Source organism: Puma concolor, chromosome D3 (assembly GCF_028749965.1).
Source record: "Puma concolor isolate L17-30 chromosome D3, mPumCon1.1.hap2, whole genome shotgun sequence".
In the NCBI taxonomy this organism is placed as follows: Eukaryota; Metazoa; Chordata; class Mammalia; order Carnivora; family Felidae; genus Puma; species Puma concolor.
Window position 1 is genome coordinate 14,301,193 of NC_141678.1, and position 21,085 is coordinate 14,322,277.

Genomic DNA, 21,085 nt, shown 5'->3' on the forward strand with positions numbered 1-21,085 from the left:
GGACTCCAGCAAAGACCACTAGGAGGTGGTTTCCCCAGTGAAGCTGACCCAAGCAAGACAAGGGGTCAAGAGCTGTGAGAATTCAGCTTTAAAAAATAGCCTCACTGAGCATATACAGTTGTGCAAGGAACAGATGGTTCTTAATTAAGGATGGGTGGGAAGGGGCAGGAGGGCTGAAGACTTTTCCTTCCCGTGCAATTTCCTCCCCTTGTGGAGGTAAGCAATGCAAAGATCATCGAAAACCAACGGCCCAATGGCTTTGGAACACATCCCAAGACTTTCGGCAGCAATTTGCTTCCTTGTTTGAGTTTCCCTTGGGCTCATTCTAAATCGGGGCAGATTCCCTGGAGCGTGCATTGACCAAGGCCAGGGGAGCTGGGAGGGGCATAGCAGGGACAAGGAGGGACTCCATCTCACATCAGCAGGTTGTGTACCTCAACATCGGCTCCAAGGCTCCAGCCAACCTATAGATGGGAGGGTGGGAGGGCAGGGAATTGGCCAGCAAGAATTTTAAAACTGTAATAAGTCGCTAATATCTGAAAATAATACAACTATTTGGGCTTTTCTTTGAAACATGAGAAAAATTCAGGTCCATGTTGTTTCTATCATTGCTGGAGTGGCTGTCCTCTCTAGATGGTTCCTGGGCTCCCCTTCCACTTTGCATGGCCCCACCTGGCCACCTTCTCTTATTTAGAATCCTGGTTTGGCCCTGGAAGGTACCTGAGTTTGCAACTTGTACCCTAGAGTCTTGCCTCTTAAGGGGCAGAGGAACTGCCCACAGATTCAGTTAAAAATGCAGATTTTGATTCAGTAGGTCTCCTGTACGTTGAATAGCAGAGGTCAGAACCAGTGATATCCAACAGAACTTTCTGTGATGATGAAAGTGTTGCTTGTCTGCACTATCCAATATGGTAGCCACCACCTGTGGCTACTGAGCCCTTAAAACGTAGCTGGTGTGACAGAATAATGGAATTTTTATTTTTATTTCATTTAAATTAATCTAAATCTAAATAGCCAGGTGTGGTTAGCAGCTACTGTATTGAACAGCACAGGCCCAGAGAGTCCCCTGGTGAATGAATTGTAACGTAGATAACAGAAGCCAGAGATAACTCCCCCATGAGACAAGAATCAGGGGAACTATTTTGAAAGCTGGACTACAAGGTTTCCCCAGTTGAGTCCCTGGCAGGTAGGGAAAAGCCTTTCCTTCTAGTCTTTCCTTCGCACTAAATTGGTCTTGCTTTTTGTGCAAGATACAAGGCTGGCCACGGCTCTCCCAAGGGCAGCTGTTACCTCGCTGCTTGGACAGGTTGGCCAGGACACTCCCAGAGCCCCAGGGGACAGAACACAGATGGCCCAGAACCAACAGACCCAAGCCCGACCCTTCCCATGCTCACCTCTGCAGGGCCAAATGACCCAGTCTAGAGAGCACGTGAGAGGAAACACTCAGCCAGCACTCTTTTTAAGGGGGAAGGAAAAGCAATGAGATTAGCGGGGAAAGAGAGGAGAGTGGAAATTAGGAGAGCAGACAAGAATGAGAGAAGAAGAGTTAGGAAGGGGGAGATAAATCTGGGGACTAAAGTATCAGAGAGACCAGGAGCGGGGCAAGGAACAGGGAGAACAGGCACAGGGAATGGATGAAGGGGACAGATGGCAGGAAGAAGAGCAACAGAAAGGAAAAAATTGGCAAATATCGGGGGATTAAGAGGTACACAGAAATGGCCTGGATGGGACAGCTATCTCAGAGGGCCTGCAGGAGCCCCTGCGCCACCCTACCCCTAGGGCACCAAGTGTTAAATACTTACCTCCTCTGTGGATGATCAGGAGATGACAGGGTGGGGCTTCTTTGGTGCATTTGTTGTGGCACTTTAACCTGAGAGAGAGAAAGACAGAGAAGGATGGAAAGATGGGTGGCTGGGAGGCTGGGTGGGTGGGTGGATGGACTGGTGGGGGAGTGGGTGGATGGGTGGATGGATGGGTGGGTGGATGGGTTGGTGGATGGATGGATGGATGGATGGATGGATGGATGGATGGATGAATGGGTAGACGGATGGTGGTTGGATGGATGGATGGAATGGTGGGTAGATGGAATCGTGGCTGAGTGGGTGGATGCATGGGTGGGTGGATGGACGGATGGAAGGATGGATGGATGGATGGATGGATGGATGGATGAATGGGTAGACGGATGGTGGTTGGATGGATGGATGGAATGGTGGGTAGATGGAATCGTGGCTGAGTGGGTGGATGGATGGGTGGGTGGATGGACGGATGGAAGGATGGATGAATGGGTAGACGGATGGTGGTTGGATGGATGGATGGAATGGTGGGTAGATGGAATCGTGGCTGAGTGGGTGGATGGATGGGTGGGTGGATGGACGGATGGAAGGATGGATAGATGGATGAGTGGATGGACACATGGTGGTTGGATGGATGGATGGATAGATGAATGGATGGATGAATGGGTGGGTGGGTAGGTAGATGGATGAATAGATGGATGTGCTGCCTTGGTGGTTTAGAAATCTCTAGAAGCTGTGGATACAAAAATCTGAGATGAGATAGGGCAGCTAAAGTATCTCCTTGGCACCTAGGAAATCAACTCTGAAGAGAGTCTGTTGCCATTCCCCTCACAGGTCAGTCCTGGGTGGTTCAGAGTGGGTAGCAACTCTTTCACCAACCATGTCCACTTGGACTTTATGCTTTGAAAGGTATTTCCACTTTTGGTCTGTATTTTTAATCTTTACTGTCATCGTCATCATCCAATCCTAATAATCTTCCACTGTTTTCTTGTAAATTCACCTGGCAACCATGGCACTAAACATATTACATACACTATGTCATTGGACCTTTATAACAACCTTACACAATGGATATTATTATCATTCCCATTTTACAGATGGAAAAACAGATTAACTGAGCTTTCCTGGCAGAAACCTCAGGTCAGTGGTGCCAAAGGTGGTTTCTCGTTTTTCTTAAAGCCTCAAGCAACAGGACACAGCTAACCATGGCTTCCCCTTAGGATGAGATCAGTAACAGCTATTCGGTTTTAGACGTACGAAGAGTTTAGAGTCAAAATGTCCTACTTTGAGGCAATGTCACCTTCCTCTCCCCCAAAGAGTTACCAGACTTCAAAAGGATAATAGATAATAGAAACCCCAAGTAATTTTGACCTGGCTTTGTCTTTTCCGTTTAGAGTTTTATGTCAGTAGGAAAGATATACGCTGTGGCAGATGCTGTGGGTACCCCACCTGCATCCTTTTGGGTTCCTTTATCATTTCTGTGCACGCCAGCCTAACTTCCAACAGCCAACATCTTTGCCAGAAGACACCCTTAGCCTGCTCAGAGGTTTAATATTAAAATACACAGAGAGGCACAGGAGCTTTAGATTTGCCCTCGACCTTCTTCCTCTCTAGGGATTTGACAGTTCTCTTTAACAGAATGGTCTCAACACCCAGTCATAGACTCAACTTTGACTCCCCCAATTAGTCTAGCTCAGTGGTTCTCAAAGTGGAGTCCTGAGACCAGTCACATCGGCACCATCCAGGAACTTTTCAGAAATGCCAATTTCTGGGACCCCCCCCCCGACCCCGGATTGATGGATCTGAGACTCCAGAGCTGAAATGCAGTTAACATGTTTGGAACAAGCCCTCCACCTGAGCGTGATATGTGCTCATGTGTGAGAACCACTGGTCTAATTGATTGTTTTGGAATGTCTATGCACATTTGCCCAATTATTTTTTTGTCTTCAGTCTTTTGGGCCCTAATAGGGCACTGAATTCCTCTCTCATATGGAAAGGGTAGCCCTGAGGCCTCCAGGAGTGCAGGGATGAAGCGGAGCAGGGGGTGGGGGGTGGGGGGGAATGCAGGCAGCATGGAACAATGCCAGATCACATGGTAAGAACATTAGTCCGTCTCCAAATCTCCTCTCTGACTGCATCGGGGAACTCTCTGGTGCTAACACATCTTTATATCTCTCTACCACATGCTAAGCCCAGTCCCAGATTTGGACAGGCGACAGTATCCACAGGAAATGTAATACATTTATTTTTCCGGGGCGCCTGCGTGGCTCAGTCAGTTAAGAGTCCGACTTCGGCTCAGAGGTCATGATCTCGTGGTCTGTGAGTTCGAGCCCCGCATCAGGCTCTGTGCTGACAGCTCAGAGCCTGGAGCCTGCTTCGGATTCTGTGTATGTCTCTCTCTCTGCCCCTCCCCTGCTTGTGCTCTGTCTCTCTCTCTCTTTCTCTCTCAAAAATAAATAAACATTAAAAAAATAAATAAATTTATTTTTCCATTTTTCCATTTTTTTTTCCTGGTTGCCTTATGTTAATGGAAGTGATGCTGATTTTCCACCCATGGTAATAAGACACATTTCCATCCTTAAATAAATGTATTGAAATTTAAAAGGCCATAAATAGTAAATAAATAAAAGGAAAGCTGCTACATACATATGACAAAATCATGACAGGGTCGTGAGCGAATGACTGAATCAATTCGGGACAAATTAGCTTAGACAATTGAGAACTGTCAAAAAAAGTGGCAGCTCTTGGCCCCTAAAAGTCTAAGATGATTGAAAAGCATTAAGAGGTGCTACTGGGGGGCACCTGGATGGCTCGGTCAGTTGAGTGTCTGACTTTAGCTCAGGTCATGATCTCACAGTTCACTGGTTCGAGCCCCACATTGGGCTCACTGCTGTCAGACTGTCAGTACAGAGCCTGCTTCAGCTCCTCTGTCCCCACCCCCTCTGCCCCTCCCCAACCTGCGCTCTCCCCCAAAAAAAATACTAAAAAAGAAAAAAGAGGTACAAGCTCTGAGAACAAGTGCTTGTGATGAGCCACGAAATGCCCCCGGGCTTTACGCAATTTATTTAATCCTCATATCAATCCTAAAAAGTAGGAACTAGGGGGACCAGGGTGGCTCAGTCAGTTAAGCATCTGACTCTTGATTTTGGCTCAGGTCCTGATCTCACAGTCCTGGGAGAGAGCCCTGCATTGGGTTCCATGCACGGAGCCTGGTTGGGATTCTCTCTCTCCCTTTCTCTCTCTGCCCTTCCCCACCTCAAAAAAAAAAAAAAAAGAATAAAAAGTAGGAACTATTGTTATCCCCATTTTACAGAGTGAAAAACTGAGGCTTGGCAAACTTGGATAACTTGCTGAAGGTCAAATAGCCAGTAACAGACAGAAGTCCCGAGCCCAGCTCTAACCTCACGCAGATGCCTGTAAAACCTTCATTCTTCTTCCTTTACATCTTGGGGGTGGGGTGAATAAGTGGGAAGGTTCCTAGGATCTCTAACCAGCACAATCAAAATGTCCTCCTTTGAGACAAGCCTAAGATGTCACTTTGCTCTTCCCCTACAGTTGCCTGACCTCACAAGGATAATAAAAATCCCACCTTACTGCAAATTTGTCTTTTTCTTTTCTTTCCTTTTTTTAAATTTTTTGAATGTTTATTTTTGAGGAAGAGGGACAGAGCATGAGCAGGGGAGGGGCAGAGAGAGGGAGACACAGAATCGGAAACAGGTTCCAGGCTCTGAGCCATCAGCCCAGAGCCCGACGCGGGGCTCGAACTCACAAACCGCGAGATCATGACCTGAGCCGAAGTCGGACGCTTAACCGACTGAGCCACCCAGGCACCCCATGTCTTTTTCTTTTCTAAAGCTCCCTGGACTCTCAAGTCCCAGTTCCCCTGGAGGTCATTGGTATTGCATCCAAACCCTAGTTCGAAGCTCCAGGGAATGTGCAACTAGCCCTTCATTCATTCTGCAAACACTTAACAGGGCCTACTGGGCCCCAGGTCCTGGGGACATGCCGGGAACAGGGCAGATGAAGCCGCTATGCTTACGGGGAGGGATAAAAACCACGTAAACAAATATCAGATCATTGCAGGTGTGTTGAGATGGAAGAAAAAAATCATTCAGGGAAACCGGATGGAGGGTATAGAAGTGAGAAGGAAGGGCTTCCGGCCGGTGCAGAAGTGGGGGGCAGGAACAAGCTGGTGGGTTCAGGGGTCAGAGGTTAAAGGCCAATGAGGCCGAAGAGAACCACAAAGCGATAAAGACACAAGGAAGGGGAGGAAGACACGGACAGGGCCCCCCGCAACCCTGGCGAGCCGTCTGTATTTGATTCTGCAGGCCCCAGGAAGCCACTGGAGGCCGTCACAGCCGGGATAGGTCAGACTGATGCTTGGGAAGCCCTGAGCTGGGGAATCCGCTGATGCCAAATGAGAGTGGAACCGAGAAGTTTCTGCACTCACTGCTGTTTGAAATCGCTTGATTCTGCCCTGGAAGCTTCCAGAAAGAAATTTTTCCTTTCTGCCTCTCCCGCCTACGAGTCTTCTCTAACGAGCACAGCTGGAATGGTGACGTGCAGGTGTGGAGAAGCCGGGTCACTGTCGTGGGCAGCACTCTGAAGCAGGAGCAGACAGTCCCATGCCACAGCTGGACCGCGCCCGAACCAGGACGGGCAGGCAGAGCCTCCTGTGACCTCAGCCCGTGCCCTGCCTCCCCCAGGCATGATCCCCTCCGGTATCCCTCGTTGCTTGTCTTTTGCAGTTAGAGAAAAGCCTTCCTTCATCTCTGGCCAAAAGGTGGGAGATGGAACGCTTGTCCCTCTGGCCAGCACTTCAAAGGGCGGCCCTAGCAAGGGGGGCACAGCCACTGCTCTTGCAGAAAAGCCCAGAGAACTTTCACGCTGAGACACTTAACCCTTTGCACAGAGGTAGGTGGAGCACTGGCATCTACCAACTGAGTGGGCCGACTAGCCTAGCGCTGAAATGATACAGACCCTCAAGGGCAGGGGAAGAAGGAGCCAGAGAAGGAAATGCACAGGATTCCACCCAGATGAGACTTTTCCTTTCACTGCCCATAGAAGGGAAAACTAAGGCCGACCGCCTGCTTCCAAATCAGACCCCCAAGGCTCAACCTCCAAGGCTCTGATTCGGTCTTTGCCGGGAACGTGGGTGTTCAGTGAGTGAATGCCAGAACCACTGAATGAGGAAGACACATTCTACTTCCCAAACAAGGGCTGTCCAGAAGCCTAGATCTTCCAGAATACAGCACCCTCCCCTCCAAAAAGGCAAAATGGGGTCAGGAAAATATGAAGCAGGGATCTGGGTTCAAGGCCCGGCATTATCACTTCCTGGCTGTGACAACTTGAGTAGGTCGCCGACCCGCTCTGAGCCACAGTCTCGTCATCTGTAAAATGGAGACAATCATAGTATCTGTAGCTGCAAAGAAACGTAGTATCCGCAGTTGCGTAGCCGCAGAGAAAACTAACGATATGACACATGCGGGTGCCCAGGATGATTACTTGAAGTAGCAGGTGCTGCTGTTTTTGTTATAGTCATTCTTATTATTGCTAGTTTGTGTCTCAAGCCCCTGAGACAGTGGAGGACTTTCTCCAGTGGAGGACTTTCTCCAGTGGAGGACTTTCTCTTGCTGAATTGTGGGCTGACTGCAATGCCTGGAGCTTTGAAACACCCACGGGTGGGACCTGGCTGGTGACGATCCCAGTCTCCTCCCCCTTGGGTGGGACGGCTCAGAGGTGTCAGAGGGGAGACTGGACGCCAGCTACCCAGAGCCGTTACCTGCCCAGCGAAGCACCCAGTGCTGGCTTCCTTCCTTCCCTTCCTGGTCTCACTCCCCCGCTCCCCCGCTGGCATGGTCTGTTCACCTCTTCAATACACTTGCCCTCGAATCCTTGTTTTGAGGCCTTGAGAAAGAGGCGAGCCCAAACAGGACACCATGATCATGAAAGGAGGCTCAAAACCCAATGCGGCCATTCCAAAGCTCTCACACCAAAGCCGAGCCTCTACTCCCTGTCCCTTGTGGGTCTGCGGCCCACGGTCCTTAATGAATTTGTTTCTCCAGGTGCTTCGTTCCACATAGAGAAAAGGGAGGGCTGGGGGGGGCCACACAGCTGACAGGACAAAGCTCCCTATCAAACTTGGCCCAGAGGAGCACCATGAGTTAGCATCGTGGCTCTGAACAACGCCAGGCACCAGGGAAAGGTCATATGGGGTTCCCGAAGCAGTTAGAAGCTTGGGTTTCCGAGTCAAGCCAACATGAGCCTGAACCACAGTTCTGCCCTCCCCACACCAAGGGGACATCCGTCCGCCTTGCTGAGATCCAGGTTCCTCGTCTGCAAAACCGTAGTGAGGATCTCACCAAAAAATGCCCGAGTGGGGTCCACCAAGGCAGCACACAGGTCAAGGTTTCCTTAGACAGCCTGAAACAACTTGAGTGGACACAGGGAATGCCACGCGAACCTCACGCAGCCTGGAAACTTGGAAAGGATTTATTTAAGACTTTTCATTGAAGAAGGTTAATTTTTTTTTTTTTTTTTAACTTTCAAAGCTAATAGGATAAGCTTCAGTTATAGAGAAAGGAGAAAAGTTGCTTTCGTGGGATATCTTGTTCCCCAAAGGAGCTGCTGGCTAAATGAGACATCCTCTCCGTCTGACAGTTAAATGTGTGAATTTATCTTGAGGGCAAGATCTGGGTCTTCCTCATCCCTGTAGCCTCCCCTTCCTTCCCCCCTTTCAGTGCCTGGCCTGGGGGCTGGTGCATAATACATGCTGCATAAACACTACAGACACAGAAGGAGAGAAAAGGAAAGACAAGGAAGGAAGGGCAGAAGGGAAAGCCATCGAATGCCACTGACCGCCCCGGTGTGCGGGCGTGAATGGTCTCTATCAAAAGGCTTCTTGAATAATGATTCCTATTTCTTATAAAAGGAATCTCTCACAGTTTGTGAAATGCAGGTGTGTCCGTCTCCGCATTCTTCTCTCAAGGTCCCCTCTTCCCCACAGTGAGGTCAGGACAGGGGTTGGGCCAGAAGCACATGGACTTGCATGGACCTTGCCCGGGAACGGTGGGGGACAAATGAGCAGCTTTGCTGTTTCCTTAATGGATCTGTCATGGCCCCCAGCCTTCCTGTGGGGCAGACGAGAGCCCAGAGACCCGTGTGGCGCTGGGATCAGAAGGCTAGCCTTCCCCGAAGGGGGGCGGGCAAAATTCCTGCTGGTGAACACAGTCACGTCCATTTCAAATGGTTCACTGGGCAGTTGTAACCAATTTACAAAGTCTGCAGCCCAACTCCCTGACCCTGACTTTGTCTCGTCACCCCAGCTTGCTTTGCAATCCATATGAGCAGGGCACAGCCCTTCCTTACAGAGAACAAACGATGTTTTGAAAACCTGGCTCCCAGCATCTGAATGAGGGAACGTTAAAGAAACGCCTACCTCTTATGTAACCTGTTTATTCTGAAAAACACAGCCATGAAGGGTGGAAACCACCATGCCCATTTCAAAGTCAGGAAGACTGAGGCTCAGGAAGCAGGCCACTCATACAGACAGTAAAGAGCAGAGTCAGGGTCATTCATTCATTCATGCACATAAAGATGTGATTGCCTTCCTCCTCTGTGCCAGGTGTGGGGTGAGGCCCCAGGGTGTGTGTAATAAAACAGGGCAAGAATTCTCTCTTTAATCATCTCTCTTGCCAAGATCCAGCACACCGTTCGCCATCCAGGTATGTAAACCCATCTCTTACTATTCCGATCACGAACATCTTTCCATCCATCCCACTGCCTCAGAGTTGCCCCTTTTCTAGAAAGGATCCCCTGTGGATCGGAACTAGGTTCTCGGGGGCTTGGGTTGGCAAGAGCCACTTTCCCTCCAGAAGCTCCTTTTGAGATCTACTCCACCAACAAACATTTCCTGAGCGCTTTCTACGTGCCAAGTGCCGTGCCGGCCCTGGGGGCACAGAGAGTGAAGGACACGGGCAGAGCCCTACCCTCAACTAGTTTGAAGTCCGGTCAGAGAGACAGGCAGGTACACGGGCGAAGACAACGTAGTTACATTACGTGGGATGACGGTGAAGGACCGGGCGTGGCACTTTGGACCTGAGGGGAGTCCAGGAGGGCGTCCTGCAGGAAGAGGTGACCGAGCTGAGCCTGAAAGATAAATGGGAGCTGGCCGAAGTGTGCAAGGGAGATCCAGGCAGAAGCAACACAAGGCGGTGCGAGCATGTGTTGATTGGTGGGCAGGTGGCCTACTGCAGGGGTTGAGACTTCAGTGATGCTGGAGTCCTGGGTTCAAGGAGGGAGGCAGTGAGAGGGGCGAAAGGACAGCTCCGTAAGGGACGGCACAGCGTATCACTGGGAGCCTGGATTTACCCTGACAGCAAGGGAGAACCAAGGAAGGATTTTAAGCGGGGAGGCAAAGGCTGGATATGCATTTTGCAAAGACCCCCTCCCCCCCTCCCCGCCCCGCCCACTTCTACGGGCAGAATATGTACAATTAAAGGGCACAAAGCTCCCTCACGCATTATATTCCTGACTTCCTGCTTTCTGCTCTCCTTCTCCCAGGTCACCGCACTAAGTGCTCCTCAAGGCGTCTTGCAATATCACAAAACCAAATCATTGCCCCCTTTATAGTGGGGCTTGTTTCACTGACTCCCCCAACTGAGCAGTTCTGTCTCATCTTGGTTCCCCTGTGGTCTCTCATTTAAGCCAATGCTCCGAGAAATGCCCCATATGCTCTCAGTGGAGGATATCAAAACACTTCTTCCCCTTCCCGCTGACAACTCAGTGAGGCTGAGCTCTTTGGCCCGCGACTGGGTAAGAAAAAAAAAATGACAACAACAACAACAACAAAAAACCCAACAACAGAGATGAACAAGGTTGGTGGGGAGTGTTAACATATAAATCATACCGCAGGCTCCAAAAAATAATGAAAAATGATCAGGAAAACCCAGCACTTCTCTCCATAACAGGATATACTGCAGGAAAGATGTGGACTTATTAGCTGTTGGAGATGTCCCCCCCTCCCCATCCTGCAACTTCCCCAGGAGAGGAGAGAGTGACCACAGAGTTTTCTTGGTTCCTAGGACCCGCAGGTGTTCATCAGAACACAAAGACCCGTTTGCTATCTTCCTTTTTTTAATATATATTTTAATGTTTTTATTTATTTTTGAGAGAGAGAGAGAGGAAGACAGAGCATGAGCGGGGGAGGGGCAGAAAGGAAGGGAGACACAGAATCCGAAACACGCTCCATGCTCTGAGCTGTCAGCACAGAGCCCGACGCAGGGCTCGAACCCGTGAACTGCGAGATCATGACCTGAGATGAAGTCGGACGCTTAACCGACCGAGCCCCCCCGGGAACGGCCCCCCACCTTCGCCATCTTTCAATTCAAGAAATAGAGGAGAGGGTAGCAGGCTCGGGGAATGAGGAGGAAAAAGATTACTAGCTCTGGTCTGAGGTCAGGTTGAGATCAGATTTGCATCTTCCATTCTGCCTGTTTAAGTCAAGGAGAAGCAGAGAGGGGGCTAGCATTTGTTGCTGGCCTACTGTGTGGCTGGCCCTTTACCCACGTAAAGTGGCTAAGAGTCTGGGATGCTGAGTCAGAGAGACCGGTGGTTTGATGAGCAGATCTACCTACTGGGAGACTTTGGATTTACTCCTGAAGGCCTCCGTTTCTTCATCTGTAAAATGGGGAGGAACAGACCCTACCTTCCAGGGTTGTTGCAAGGATTACATGAGATCATGCATGCGAGCTGTTCAGCAAAATGTCCAGCACTTAGTAAGCCCTCAATACATGATCCCATCAGCACCATCCATCACACTCAATGCCCACCTCAGCGTCTAGCAGAATTATTATTTTTTAAGTTGTTTTCTTTACTTTTTTTTTTTTTTTTGAGAGAGTGGGGTGGGGACAGAGAGAGAGGGAGAGAGAGAATCCCACACAGACTCTGCACTGTCAGCACGGAGCCCAAAGCAGGGCTTGATCTCATGAACCGTGAAATCATGACCTGAGACAAAATCGAGAGTCGGATGCTTACCTACTGGGCCACCCAGGTGCCCCTCCAGTAAAATAATCATCCTCCACATACAACTGTGATTGGACCCAAAGTTTTGCACGTACTAGGCAAAAACTCCCATAAGGGACCGTGAATTCCCATTCTGATTGTTGCAAAAACAGAAATGTTTCTATTAATGGAAAAGTAAGTTCAGGCTTCAAGCTGGTGATCTCTGAAATGCATGCTTATAATTATATCCTGCCAATATCCTGTGTGGGGTATAAATTCCCGAAGCTTCCAGGAACTTCACGGCAGCTGCAGCATCGTGTTCATCAACTCCTCAGTCTTTCCAGGGCCAGAAAAATGAGTGCACCCCGTTGCTCAAACCAACCATGGCTTACTCCACACTTCCACCTCATCACCTGTGGCTGGAGTCACTGTGCAAAACCAGGAAACTTTCAGATAAAACACGGTATTCTGATGCAAAAACACAGGTTAGGAGAACATACAGCCCCAGAGAAGAACCAATAAGTACACAAAATCCAAATAGAAAGATCCAATAACAGAGCCACGGCTCATTGAAATGAAAATCAGTAGAGGCGCCGGGGTGGCTCAGTCGGTTGAGCATCCGACTTCAGCTCAGGTCATAATCTCACGATTCACAGGTTTGAGCCCCACGTCGGGCTCTGTGCTGACAGCTCAGAGCCTGGAGACTGCTTCAGATTCTGTGTCTCCCCCTCCCTCTTCGCCCCTCCCCTGCTCATGCTCTGTCTGTCTCTCAAAAATAAATAAGAACATTAAAAAAAAGTTTTTTTAATGAAAATTAGTAAAGTGCCAGCTTATATGGAAAGAAATAAGTGCGAGCACATCCAGCCAAGCTACCGAAGGCAGAAGGAGAAGGAACGTGTTTAAAGGGCATTCAAACACTGGAATAAATTGGAAGTCTTGGGCTAGTTAACTCAGTTTTCTAAACTCACTTTTTACCTTCCCAGGGAAATGATTATGGGTCTCACCCCTACAGAAGTGGGCAGTGACCTAAATCAGAACACAGGAAATGTTTCTATTTGCACAGACATGCCCCAACCAACATGGGTCACCTGGGACACGGGACTTCCAGTGCTAAACCCAGGAAAGTCCCAGGCAAACCGAGATGTTTGATCACATTATTGAATATTGTAATGGCACTCTAAAGTTGGCACTCCAGGGGCGCCTGCGTGGCTCAGTCGGTTGAGCGTCCGACTTCAGCTCAGGTCATGATTTTGCGGTTTGTGGGTTCGAGCCCTGCATCGGGCTCTGTACTGACAGCTCAGAGCCCGGAGCATGTTTCGGATTCTGTGTCTCCCTCTCTCTCTGCCCCTCTCCCATGCATGCACTCTCTCTCTCAAAAATAAATAAATATTAAAGCGGCACTCTAGAACTGAATTACAAGTATACTACAGTCCCATTGGTTGGCAATGACTGTTTCACTATATAAACCAGAGGCAATTCCACCAAGGGCAATTCTGCTCCCCCTGGGAAGATCTGGCAATGTCTGGAAACATTTTTGGTTGTCACAACTTGGGATGGAGTATGTGTGTGTGTGTGTGTGTGTGTGTGTGTGTGTGTGTGTGTGTGTGTCTGTGTGTGTTGGGGGTGCTCCTGGCATTTGGGGGTGGAGGCCAGTGACGCTGCTAATTATCCTGCAATGCACAGGGCAGTTGCCCAAACAAGGAATTATCAGGCCCCCAATTTCAATGGTTCTGAGGTTGAGAAACCCGATTATAAATGCTTGAACATGTCTCCCAAGAAGGATGGTTCAGAATATCCTAAAAGACAAATGGGGAACAAGAACTATGGAAAAGGAGGAAATGTGCTACATTTTCCAGAACTTTCCCTCACTTCAACCCACGCAGGTGATTTAGTGAGTAGGGTTCTCTTCCTTCTTTGCATTAATAGAAAATCCGTTTCTGCAACTTAATACATGCTGACCAACTTATTGAAAGATTCTGATTTGAGGGAATCCTCAAGTCATTAATGCGATTGGTGCACTCACAGGTCCTATGACATCCAATTCAGAGAGGTTTAGAAACTTCCCCAGAATCACACAGCCAGGATGGGGCAGAGCCAGGACCTAAACAGCTCTCTCTGCCCCCTGCTGTTGTTTTATTATGCTAAGTTGGGTTCCTTAGAAGCCGATCCTGAGATGGGTGTTCTTGTGAGTGGAGAGAGTTCTCCAAGAGAGGCTGTTTCCTTTGCGGGGGAAGCTGGATAAGGAATGGGGGAGAAGCTAAGCAAAGATGTGGCTTCAGGTGACTCTAGTCTCAGCCTGATCCCCCCCCGGGGCTCTGGGCTGCGAACTGCACCACTGAGCGTGTCTGCCTTGAGGCAAGCAGGCTGGCCTTCTGTACCCTGCACCTGGCTCTGAGCCACCCAGAGCAGGGGGAGGCTTCTTCCTGGGCACCTTGGGGTGAGGCAGCCACAATCACCCAAGGGCAACCCCCCCCCCCCCCCCCCCCCGCCGGGGAGGTCTCAGGTATGAACTGTTTGCAGCAGCTCCCACAGCAACCGGTAAATGAGGTCGCCAGGAAGGTAAGCAGACCATCGAGTCACATGTGGGTGAGGGAAGACTGTGCTCTGTGACCGCTAACTTCATCATTCTGTCTTCAAAGCAGAGGAGCGACTGCTCCCTGGTCTTAGAGAAAAAGGAGACTTAGCACCTGCCAGACATTCTGATTCCCAAACCCCTCGCGTCTCAGGCCATAAGAGCAGGTGACCGGGCATCTGAACTCCTGGCTTCTGCCTGCTCCTACTTTCCCGCAAGAAGCAAAGGCCACCCTGATACCAGCACTGTCCTCCCCAAGGCCTTGCCCTTGGCAAGTGGCCCACTCCAGCAAGATGACAGCTCCAGGGTTCACGGAACGGGGCTGGACGGGGAGCGAGCGGTCCCTGCCCAGGCTGGGAGCCACAGGGGGTAGCACCCACGAGTCACAGCGGCCTGGCCTGGTGCCCCGTCTGCACAGAAGAATCGGTATTCCCCGGCCCCCAGGCCCCGCCCAGGACAAACAACCGAAAAATATGCTCGAGTCCTTCTAAGTCCTGATCCAGACTTTGCCCGTGCCTGTGTCCTTGCCTGTGACCTCGCCCAGAACACCCTTCCCCCTGCTCCACCTGGCTACTTCCCACTCCTTCCTCAAGACTTCAAGGGCTTCTTTTTTTGTTTTCTTAATGTTTATTTATTTTTGAGAGAGAGAGAGAGAGACAGAGACAGAGACAGAGACAGAATCCAAAGCAGGCTTCCGGCTCTGAGCTGTCAGCAGAGCCCGACATGGGGCTCGAACTCACAAACCGCGAGATCATGACCTGAGCCAAAGTCAGACACTCAACCCACTGAGCCACCCAGGTGTCCCTCCTCCCTCAAGACTTCAAAGGCCTCCGGGAGAGCCCCCCTGATGTGCGTCATGTATGCACCCTTTCCCAGCCTGGTGCAGCCTGGGCACATCCCCCTACAGTAATAATTACCTACCTGCTTCACCCCTCCTTCTAGAACCATGTTCCTCACTCACACCCCAGTGCAAATCTGAATCCTCTGGGAAGCTTATTAAAAATGCAGGTTTTGGGGCGCCTGGGTGGCGCAGTCGGTTAAGCGTCCGACTTCAGCCAGGTCACGATCTCGCGGTCCGGGAGTTCGAGCCCCGCATCAGGCCGTCAGGCTCTGGGCTGATGGCTCGAGCCTGGAGCCTGTTTCCGATTCTGTGTCTCCCTCTCTCTCTGCCCCTCCCCCGTTCATGCTCTGTCTCTCTCTGTCCCAAAAATAAATAAACGTTGAAAAAAAAAATTTTAAAAATGCAGGTTTCGGGGCACCTGGGTGTCTCAGTCAGTCAAGAATCTGACTTCTTGATTTCGACTCAGATCACAACCTCGTGGTTCATAGGTTTGAGCCCCACATCGGGCTCTGCAGTGACAGTGTGGAGCCTGCTTGGGATTTTCTCTCTCCCTCTCTCTCTGCTCCTCCTCTGCTCTCTCCCTCTCTCTCTCTGTCAATAAATAAACAAATAAAAAAAATATGCAGGTTTCTACGCCCTATGGCCAGAGTCTGGGCCAAGAAGTCTTGGGAGGGACTCAGATGTGATGATTTTAAGTTTTAAGCCACTAGCAGTGACCGTGAGCATCTGGAGGACAGCAACAGTGTCTCTTTCACCTTCGAACCCCAAGAGGTAGCACAGAAATGCCCCTCACAGCACACACCGAACCAGAGATGCTGACTGAACTGAACCCAACCCAAAAGAAGGAGTGGGGAGAGGGGAGGCTAAAACACGCAGGAGAGACAGATAATTCAAATGCTACTTCTCCACCGACAGTTTTGAAAGACGTCCCCCTCCCTTCCATACTCAGCCCATGCAGTAAAAGCAAACAAAACAAAAAACCAAAAAACACACATATGCACAAAAATACCTCGGTTCAAACTCTCCCTGCCTAGAGCACAAGCCACGGAATTCACCGCTGTGCACTATCCCGTGAGAAACGCAGATAGGGGTGGACGGGTTTCCAAGGAACCAGAACTCAGCTCTGCGGAAACCTGTGGAAGGACCCCGAGGAGGAAAGATGCAGACAAGGCATGAACGAGGGCTGGGAAACCCATCAGCACGTTCCTGCAGCTGAATCTGTAGTCAGCAGACAATACGTGGATGGTGCTGACATCCGACCACTTAGAACGAAACTCCATTCCGCGCTCATGAACCTATTAGATGAAAAGTCCTCAATTCAGATAACTGCAAATTGCTTTCTGAGCATAATTTCCTATTAGTTCGCTAATCTCTCTATTCAGAACGCCAACAAGACAGCTGATGATAATTCCGGAGGAAGTGGCCATTAAGCTGAGGCAGGAGGAAAGGGGGTTAGACGTTCACAAGTATCCTGGCTTCCTGGGTGGGGGGGGTACCCCAAAATTAATCCGTGAAGTTAGTAACAGTATTAGCTTTCGTTTATGAAGTTCTTATAATCTGCCAGGTACAGACTGAGCATTTTACCTTACGTATTAGCTCACTTAATTTTTGTTTTGTTTATTTGTTTGTATTTTTGTTGTTTTTTTAAACTGATAAGAACAGATACTACACTTGATCTTAGCCAAAAGGCCGAGAAGCGATTTGTTGTTTTTTTAAACAGTTGAGTGAGGTAGATATTTTTTGGACAGGAGAAGAAATGGGGCTCAGAAGTGGTCACACAGCTATTCGTGGAAGAGTCAGGATTCAAATGCAGGCGTGTGTGTCTGACCTACAGCCTGGGTTCCAGTCATGCCTTATCTGTTTGGCTTATCACACAAATATTACCGGAGAGACGATGATGAAGAAGAATCAAGTTTATAGGACTGAGGCCAAGAGATGAAACACGGCACAAAAGCCTGAAAAATAGTGAGCAAAGATCGACCAGTCTGTAAAAACAAAAAACAAAAAAACAAAACCACAAAAAAACAACAAAAGCCCCAAACACAAACCTCATGTGCTGAAATGTCAGGCTGGAAAAGAAAGCTTGATGTTGGCAAACTACCACTTTTTTGTAGAGCAGTGGTCCCAGGACCAGCAGCATCAGCTGCACCAGGGAACTTACCGAAATGCAAATCCTGGGGCTCCACCCCAGACCTGCTGCGTCGGAGACTCTGGGGCAGGCCCGGGAATCTGTGTTTTAACACACCCTCTAGGGGATTCTGATGCACACCCGAGTTTGAGACCCGTTATCTAGACAAAGAAAATCAGCTCTAACAGGGAATTTGGAGATCACCCAGAGGAGTGCTTCTCAGACCTTAATGTGTGCAAGAATCACCAGGACAGTGATTAAATTGCATAGTCTCTTAAATTGCAGAGTCTGGTGCAGCAGGTCTGGGCACGGTCTGAGAGTCTGCATTTCTAAACAGCCCCCAGGTGCTGCTGCTGCTGGCCCAGGGACCACTGTAGAGTCACCAGGGTCCAATCCAATCCTTTTCACCCAGGGAGTTTCTAGCAACAACAGAACCAACATTGCTTTAGGTTTAAAAAACAAACAACAACAACAACAAAAAGAACAAGCAAACTAAAAAAGTCATTGCCTTCAGGGCAGATTCAAATCCATGGCTCTGGAATGCTTCCGGAGAACAGGAAATATCCAGTGCCACACATCACTGCTTTTCCAAAGTTCCGGTTCAAGTATAAAGTCTTCCCTGAGCACTTTAATTAAAATCTTAGCCCTAAGCCCGGCCCTTCCCTTCTTCCTTCACTGCTTCCTTCTTCTCTTTAGTTTCTGGCACCCTCTGCACAGATGATCTATTTTACTGGGTTGCCTACTGTGCCTCCCCTCCCCTAGCACGTAAGGTCCAGGAGGGCAGGGGTTTTGTGCGTTTTATTCGCTGTGATCTCCCTGCTGCCTAGAAGAGCTCCTGGCACATTTATGGAGTAGCTGCTCATAAACAGCTGAGTAAACGAACAAGCAGTTCTGCCCATTTTTTTCTAAAAAGCTGCCTCCCCATTCTCTGTGCCCCCTCGGTGCAATGCCATCTGTCACTCTCTTTATGCACGCACTTCAGTCCCCCCGAAATCCACTTCTCTGTAGGTGCGTCTTTCCCTAAACCCCTTGACGACGGCGTCTGTGCGTTCCCCGTTTCTGTCCCCCGTCCAACCCTTCTGTCAGCCCATCAGTGCGTCCCAAATTTTGCCCATCTTCAAAACCACGCAAAAACTGCAGGATTTGGTTCATGGAAGAGTGAATCCAAACTTCAGCTGGTGACAGCAGTAAAAATAAAGCCAGCTCATAATTACGTACTAGAGATAGCTCTAAGCTCTGTTGTAGTTAACACAAGTTCAAAATGGTTGTCGTTACACAAGTGTCAAAAAAACCACCGGAAGCATGTCGGAACGTCATAGCAACTCCGGACTCTGCTTCCACTGCTCCAGCAGCTTTTCTGAGAGCTGAGCAAAGTGGTAAGATCGACGGTAAAATCCAAACGTGGCTGGGATGCTGCCTCTTATCTAGCCATCTCTGCGCAAGGTGGAGTGAGGAAGAACGTTCTCTGACGAAACACCGTGATCGAGGGCAAGAACATTCCACTGGCTCCTTCCAGTAGCTCTATTGAGGGCACCAGCGTCAACCCACTTTGCAGACCAGAAAACTGAGTCGCGACAGGACAACAAGCCTCTCGCTCAAGCTCATACAGAGAATGCAGCAGTTGAGCTGGGGCTCAAACTCAGGTCTGGCTGCTTCCAAAGCCTGTGCTTCTCCCCCAGGTATCCCCCCCCCCCCACCGCCGCCACCCCTTCCCCAGAGGCCTCCCCCAACCCTTGGCAGGGTCTGAGTCTTTGTTCATTACTTCTGGAACAGAGAACAGGAGCAAAGGCCACCTCAGAGTTCCGCCTCTAGGGCTGAAAATTAAATGGCTCAGGAGGTGTTCAGCCTCACGGACTCCTGGCTGCGTCCCTGTCACCTAATTACCCGACTTCAAAGCCTCCACTCCGCAGGTGTGAGGATGTGAGGGCTGCCGCTTCCCCTCAGAACATGGTGTGACTACGCATGGATGAGACAGCCCCCCCCACCCACCCACCCCCGCCCCGAGCAGCTGAGGTATGGGACGCATCAGACAGCCTTCAAGTTGGACCCCACCGCCTGGCCTTGGAGTCAGAAAGCCCAGAGGCCACCATCCTGAGGCCTCACCTGAGAACCAGGGTCTAAGGAAGACCAAGGTGGGGACGTGGGCCTCCAGTTGGTAATAGTCTCCCCACCTCGCCTTATGCCGCTGCTGCTGTCCCCTCCCCCCTCCCTCAAGGGACAGGATGTTGGGGGGCCTGAAGGAGCCCGAATGGGAGTTCCCAGCCTGGGCTGGACAAGGACAGAGGGACTCCTACATTCTTTGAAACTAAATGGCTCCTATAAAGCAGACGGAAAGATGCACTGAATATTACTGACAATTTTCTAGGGATTGGACCAGGGAGGTATTTCACACAGGCTTAGGGAGAGAGAGAGGGAGGCCAGGCAAAAAGGCACTTGTGACCTCTGACAGAGGACAGAGCTCAGAGGCTGGCACCGTGCTGTGTCCTTTTGTGATTTACTGAATGCTTACACCGGATCGGCCAGGTGTGACAATTATTCCTTTCGTGCAGATAAAGCGCGCGCACACACACACACACACACATACACACACACAGGCAGGAACAGAAAGGTGAGGTGAACTGCCCAAGGTCACACAGCAAGAGCATCGCAGAGCCGGGATTTGAACCTATCTTACTCTGACTCCAGAGCCCATACTGGACATCAGCTTTATTCTGTCACCTCCCTGCCTTTTGCCAGCTGTGACCGGGAATGCGTGTGTGGAGTAGGGGAGGGTTGTGAGAGCTCGAGAGCGACATGATGCCACAGAAGGAAGGGGAGTTAGGGGGTCGGGGCCGTGTGCCCGCAGGCAGGTGACTTCCCCTTGCCGAGACTCAGCGTTCACATCTTTAAAATGGGGAGCATCAGAACACTGCCCACCCCCCACCCCCCTGCCCCAACAACGCAGAGGAGAAAAAGTAAAGAGGAAAAGGACTTCACAAACTCTAACTCCGGAACTGGGAAACTAACTACAGCTGAGGAGCCAAAGCCAGCCGGCCGCGCAGTTATGGAAATAAGGTTTTACTGGAACAAACACATTGGTCACACCCGTTTGTTTACATATTGTCTCCGGTTGCTTTTGAGCTACAAGGCCTGGCTGAGTGGCTGTAACAGAGACCCCTGGGCCCACCAAGTCTAAAATACGGACTATGCGGTCACCTAGAGAAAAAAACTGTGCCAACCCCTCATGTTAAATGCTGTGAATATGCAGAGTACCGCCGTGGCTCCACACACCCCGGTAAACATCTCCGGCACCATCCGTCCGCTCTGGTTTTCGTTCACAATTGTGCTGCTTGACCCCTTGCCCAAAGGCAGAGGTTCACTTAGGACGCGGTTCTGAAACGTAGGGCAAGCGATTCTCCCGAAAGCTAGGAAACCAAGCTTCCGCAAGCTAGTTCAAAGGCTAGCGTGGCTCTAGCTGACGTCAGGCACCCTGAAAACACTTCCTGGTGCAGCCACTTACTTGCAATTTTTACACTTGAGGCCAAAAAGCATTCCTTTTCCACAGACTGTGCACGTCTGAGACATCCAGTACTTGGTGGAAAACCTGCGGAAAAGAGACAGAAAACGTTCAGGGCTAAGGTGACGGTGACCCCCAGCTGTCTCTCAGGATGAACCACGTGAAGGGTGAGTGCACAGGCCCCGGGGTCCAGCCTGGCTTCTTCCGAGGAGCATGACTTCATCAGGTTGTTTGGGCGCTGGAGCCTCAGTCT

General features: G+C 50.1%; 1 protein-coding gene and 1 pseudogene across 3 annotated transcripts in view; both read right to left on the reverse strand.

Annotated features, from left to right (window-relative positions):
- The window catches only part of KSR2 (kinase suppressor of ras 2), a 445,437-nt gene that overhangs the window by 100,349 nt on the left and 324,003 nt on the right, over positions 1 to 21,085 (reverse strand). For all 3 annotated transcript variants that reach the window (XM_086681797.1, XM_086681798.1, XM_086681799.1), the window contains exons 7-8: positions 20,836 to 20,919; positions 1,803 to 1,870 (exon numbers count right to left, since the gene is read on the reverse strand). In XM_086681797.1, the coding sequence (XP_086537923.1) occupies positions 1,803 to 1,870; positions 20,836 to 20,919 (152 nt within the window). The remainder of the gene's footprint in view (positions 1 to 1,802; positions 1,871 to 20,835; positions 20,920 to 21,085) is intronic.
- Positions 16,696 to 16,909, reverse strand: LOC112870550 (U2 spliceosomal RNA; annotated as a pseudogene).